At 33.8% G+C, this 6,186-nt stretch overlaps 1 protein-coding gene across 7 annotated transcripts in view; it reads left to right on the top strand.

The window, feature by feature from the left end:
* Positions 1 to 6,186, top strand: part of LOC106881694 (KAT8 regulatory NSL complex subunit 1) — a 102,020-nt gene that overhangs the window by 66,443 nt on the left and 29,391 nt on the right. For all 7 annotated transcript variants that reach the window (XM_052967360.2, XM_089351185.1, XM_052967362.2 and 4 more), the window contains one exon: positions 3,693 to 4,474. In XM_052967360.2, coding sequence (XP_052823320.1) covers positions 3,693 to 4,474 — 782 coding nt within the window. The remainder of the gene's footprint in view (positions 1 to 3,692; positions 4,475 to 6,186) is intronic.

Below are 6,186 nucleotides of genomic sequence, written 5' to 3'. Positions count from 1 at the left end.
TGTGTGTGCATTACTGTCTCCTTAGATTTTACTTCATGTAATATCCTTCATTTCCAATTTTGTGTAAAAATAAGTATGGAAACAAGGAATAATGCCATAATTTGAAACAGATGAGTGTTGGTAGGTAACAGGAAGGGCATCTAACAAGAAAATTTGTCTCAGCAAATTTCCTCTGAGCCAGGTAAGCATGGAAAAATGGACGTTAAATGTTGATTTTGTGTGTGTGTGTGTGTGTGTGTGTATACACACACACATCTTGCATGCTGTCAGGAGTTAAATGTGACAGGATCTCATGAATCCAAGACTGCATCGTGCTCTAATGCCTTCCTAATGCCAACCACTTTATTGTAATGTATGTAGTGGGTGCTTTTATTTTATTAAAAACCTTTTTTTTAAAAAAATTTATATGTAGCACCAACTCTAGTGAGGTTGCCATACAGCTTGTGTGACTAAGTTCTCTTTTGGTTAAGTTACTTTATATGTTTATATATCTAAATTTGTATAAATGTTTATGTAAAATATGTATTTATATTTGTGTATAGGCGTGAGTGTGTGTGTGTTTGTGTATAATATGGTGTTGATTAATCCTGTGTCAGCATGATTGAGCAGACAGATGATCAGTCTTTCCAGCTGTGACCACTTGTTTTTTTTTTTTAACTGTGCTGTGACCTTTACTATTTGTTGGTATGAGTGGAGGGTTGGTAGGTATTTGCCAGTTGTTTGTAGCAGGTTGAACAACCATATTGAGGTGCCTTGTTGATAATTTAAGGGTTCCTTATGAATTTTATACGTTCAAAAACACCTTGTTTCACCCCTTCATTTGTAGGGTTAATCCAACAGAAATCACTCAGAAATGTAACTAATATTTCAATAAGGAGATTTCTACAGGGATGTTTGACCTGTTTAGAATAGCAGCCAAGTCTCCCTCAACACCCCACTGTTTTAATGGGGTGATGGATTGAACATTTAGTTTTAAATAAATTATGGTCTTTGCTGAAATATCTTTGATCATACTAACCTGGGGCTTGGCAAAACTCTATCTTGTTTCTGTTTCATTCAAAATGAATAATTACTTTACAACAACAAATCACATTAATAAATCAAAAGTATACAATAATCTAAGCATTAACCTTTTTGTTATCTTATTTCTATTGAAATACATGACCCTTTCAGTAATTTTTAAAAATAATGAATTTAGTAAAACAACTTTGTCGTTATTAAGTTGGTGTTTGGAACATAAATTAATATGAAATTTTAAAAAGGTTTTAGATACTTAAATGAGAAAGTTTGTATCCTAGACCAAAAGGCAGTCTCAGGTAGGTTAGTATTGAAAAGATTTATGTGCCTATGATCACACCTTATCTAGTATATATAAATCGCAGTATGTGTGTATATAATGATCAACGCATACATTTCCACAATTCTCAGCCATTTTTCACCAAACTTTATGCACACATTACCTATGTCCTAAGGATGGTCGTGCACTGTAATGTTTTGCCTAGAGCTCCTGTGTAATTGGATGTAAATGGACATAGTTTTTTTGTATGTAGAGTCTTCCATATTTTTTTGTATCTTTTTGTAAGTGAAAGGATTTTGTCTATTTTCACTGTTCACCTATGACAGTGCTTCAGTTGACTAGGAACACTGTATGTGATGAATATCCAATACCAAATACTTAATCTACATATTTAAACTGCATTAAACTTTAGTAAGCTTAGCATTACCTATTCTGAGTTACTTTAAAGATGATGTTCCCTTTCTTCTTTTCTGTTTGTGTACCTTCAAGGATGCTTATATACCCATCCGTTATCATATTTTGACCGATGTCCATTGTTTCAAATGTGTTTTAGCATTGTTGTTCTAGCCCTTTTTTAGACAACCACATATGATTCGTCCTAAAGAATCAACCTTTAAATAAGAGTTTTGTTTCCACCAGTGAAAGCTATACATATCTTTCAGAAAGCTCCATACCAGTTTAACTTTATGCAGCATTCACTGTTAATTTATGTTTAGGCTATGTGGGAAGATAGAATAAAGGGGCTTTTGTTAGCTTATCTCTCCGAAAAAATAGCTCCCTTTGCTGTTGAATAAAATAAACTTGCAGAGGGGAACTTTCAATGTCTTCCTTCAATTTCCTTACACCATTTATGTGGCTGTTACTGACAAGAAATTTTGCTTTCATGTAAAACAATTGTATTTTGTAGTCATCTGTACTCCCAAGACACTTCAGTAGCTCTTCTTTGCATCACTTGCAAACTTGTATGTTCTATGATCATTAAAATGCAACAGCCTCCACAACTAGCCTTCAATTTCATTTTTTGTTCCAAGGTTAATGGAAATCTTAGATTGCTGTGCTACTCATAAACCTTTTGGGTAGTAAAATTAGTGAAAAATTACCACCAAAGCAACTTAAACCGTACAAAGGACAGATCTGTTTGCTAGTATATGTATATGGGCATGTGTAAATACATAACAGAAAGGCATATCTATGTATGTATATCTGTTTGTCTTCTACCACCACATAACAACCAGTGTTAGTGTATTTACATCCCTGTAACTTAGTGGTGCAGCAACAGGGACAATAGAATAAGTACTAGGCTTAAAAAGAAGTCCTGAGGTTAATTTGTTCAACTAAAACCCTTTAAGGTGGTGCCCCAGCATGGCTGCAGTCAAATTACTGAAACAAAAGATAAAAGATTTTTTTTTGTGTGTGTGTGTGTGTGTGTGTGACTTTTGTGGCCGGGGTAGCCAAGTATCCTTCTCTATAGTAAACACCTATCTCTATTCCCCTATTATACTCTAACCTCTCACTTGGCACAAAGCTACTTCCCTACGGTTCCACTCCCTTTCTTGGCTGAAAGGTCTTTTGTCCCGCAAGTTACTCAGCAACCCCGCTGGTGTTAGTGCCATTTAAAAAAAAAAAAATGTCACTGCTGATGTCACATGAAAAAAAAAAAACACCCAGAACACTGTAAAGTGATTGGCATTAGGAAGGGTATCCAGCTATAGAAACCATGCCAAAGCAGACAATATAGCCCATCAAACTGTCAAAACATCTTGTGTAAATTTTTTTTCATGATTCAATTTTGTTACACATATCTTTATACAGTACATTGTTATAAAGACAAAAATAATGATGACACTAAAATACCTTTAATTTTAATCATGGAGATGTTGTGCACTGTTAATGCAGCTTATTCAGATAAGCATAAAATGAGAATTTCCAGTTAAATTTTCTCCATTCATGGGATTGGTTTATATAACAAAACTAACTCTCCCAGTTTTATTGGTTAGTTTTCATTTCTGTTCAATTCTCTTTCATTCAAAACCTTTTGCTATTCTGTTTATTAGAAGCACAATGCTCAGTTTTAATTAGCTGTGTAAGATCATTAGAAAAGTCTTATGCTGGATTAGTATTGTTTGTTAATCCTTCTGTATTACAGGAAAAGAAATAAAAGCTGTTTATTTATTTGGCTTTTCAGTTGTAATATAATTTTCATATTTACATTAATATATTTAATTCTTCATGATTATATGAAATTTATTGGTATTCAATTGCTTTTGCAAAAAGTATGATTCTGATTTGTTAGATATGTGAAATGAAAAAAATAGACATGAGTACACAAGTTTTGTACTTTCAAAAATTTATTATTAGTAGAATGCTGATTGTTTTTAATTTTCTTGTTTTTCAGTCATCGAAGATCTGAATGGAAATGGGCTGCTGAGCGTTCCGCCATTGCTTCACGATGGACTTGGTTACAGGCTCAAGTTTCTGATTTGGAATATCGAATACGACAGCAAAGTGATACACACAGACAAATAAGAAGTGAGAAAGGGGACTTGATATTTGAATCTCTACAAACTCAACCTGTAACATATAATTCACGGACAGGAGAAATCCTCAATCAAGAGGAAAAAAGTGGAGAGAAGAGAACAGAAAAATCTAATAAACCCTTTGTTTTTCAGTCCTCAAAATTTAATCAGTCATTAGTTAACTGCATTTTACCTCTTGGTCTGACATCACCAATGTCTAGTGGTAAAGACACTTGTCAGTCCTCAACACAGAAATCCTTAAATGGATTAATTGATAGTAACCATAATGGAAAAAGTGTTTCAACCAGTGATGTAGCTTCACCAACAGTAAAGACTGATGATAAGCTACTGTTAGAGAATTCAGAATCCTTAGCTACACCTACTGTGCCTGTTGATGTTACATGTCAGGCTGCAAGGTGTCGCCCTGTAAAAAGCTACAGAAAAAGGAAACTATTTCGAACTGCTGGTTTGCACCAGTTATATCGAAAAGCTACTCGTCTTTCAACTGTAAAATGTCATTGTTATACTCCAGTTATTCCTTGTGCTATGTGTGGAGGACGTTATAATAACACTCAAACTTTAGATCCTGACCTCATGCCTTTACATGAAAGGTTGTCACTTTTGGATCCTTCTTTTCATCCAGTTTTATCTTTTTCTCAAGGTGAGTTCCTTATTTTTTTAAAAGAAAAAAATATTTTTTGCCAACACCACAAAAGGTTCTATAGATTGAGGGAAGTTGAGTAATTCATGTTAACCAAGGCTACCTTTTTTTTTTTATTTAATTACTATTTTCAATACTTTGCCTGCCATTTGGTGACACCCATGCTATAAGACAATATGGTTGTTTATTATTTAGTGAACTGGAACAATATTTATGGTTAAAAAAATTACAAAGCACAAAATTTTATAACAATTAGACTGCTTTGTACAAATGAAAATATGTCTCAAAAAGGGGTTTTGTAGGCAGTGTTAAACATTTGATAGAGTTTTGATTAATTATCATATTTTGAAAGTTTATCATCAAAGTAAGGTCGAAACTTTAGAATATTTCATTTTCTCCAGTGTGAATAACTCGATATTTTTGATATTAGGCATATAGATGGCAGAATCAGTAGTGTGCCTAGCAAAATATCTTGGGTTATTTGGTTATATTCTGAGTTGAAATCCTGCTCAACCCAATTTTCCTTTCAGCCTTCGATAACTACATTGTAATTGATTATATTCCTTGGAATATTTTATCTACAATAACTTAGTCTATATCAATCTATCCTGCAATGGTTTCACTACAAATAATACTGGTTTTAATAGTGAATTCATTAAGATTTTTTTTGTTGATATTTTGATATTTTACTTATAAATGCACATCAAACCAGCCTTCTCCTTTCCTAAGTAAAAATATTTTCTTAGATTTTTTTTTATATCATTTGTCATTGATATTTTAAGATAGTTGTTCCTTATTTCTTCCTGATGTCTACTATTCAAATTTTAAATTCTACTTTGCTTCAAATCCAGTATGCACTCTCATAATAAGAGAGAGAGAGAGAGTGTTATACTTTTACAAGAAAGGGATGAAAGTGACTTCAAAGTTTCAATCTACTAGCTTCTGTTGGACAGTCAACAAAGGTTAGCAGGCCAAAACTTTGCAGCCACTGTCACTTTTACCTTGTGGTATTGAGTAATTCTTCAGTTTAATGTTAAATTTTTAGTATAACTCAGCGTAAAACAAGCATTAATGTGTGTGTGTGTGTGTGTGTGTATATATATATATATATATATATAAAAACTTATTCCAACTTTATAGGTAAAATTCGGTATAATATAACACCGAGTTTCGTAATCATCATCATCATCATCGTTTAACGGCCACTTTCCATGCTAGCATGGGGTTGGACGATTTGACTGAGGACTGGTGAAACCAGATGGCTACACCAGGCTCCAATCTGATCTGGCAGAGTTTCTACAGCTGGATGCCCTTCCTAACGCCAACCACTCCGAGAGTGTAATACATATATATATATATATATATATATATATATATATATATATATATATATATATGTGTACACTACTGACACTCCATTAGTTATGGTGACAAGCGTTCCAGTTGACCTATGAATGGAACAGCCTGCTTGTGAAATTAACTTGCAAGTGGCTGAGCATTCCACAGACACGTGTACCCTTAACGTAGTTCTCAGGGAGATTCAGCATGACACAGAGTAGGACAAGGCTGACCCTTTGAAATACAGGTGCAACTCGATTTTTGCCAGCTGAGTGAACTAGAGCAATGTGAAATAAAGTGTCTTGCTCAAGGACACAATGCGCTGCTGGGAATCAAACTCATGACCTTACAATTGTGAGCCGAATACACTAACC

This window comes from Octopus bimaculoides, chromosome 4 (assembly GCF_046866305.1).
Source record: "Octopus bimaculoides isolate indiv1 chromosome 4, ASM4686630v1, whole genome shotgun sequence".
NCBI lineage: Eukaryota > Metazoa > Mollusca > Cephalopoda > Octopoda > Octopodidae > Octopus > Octopus bimaculoides.
Note: the sequence above shows the minus strand (reverse complement) of the source record. Positions and strands in the feature narration are given on the sequence as shown.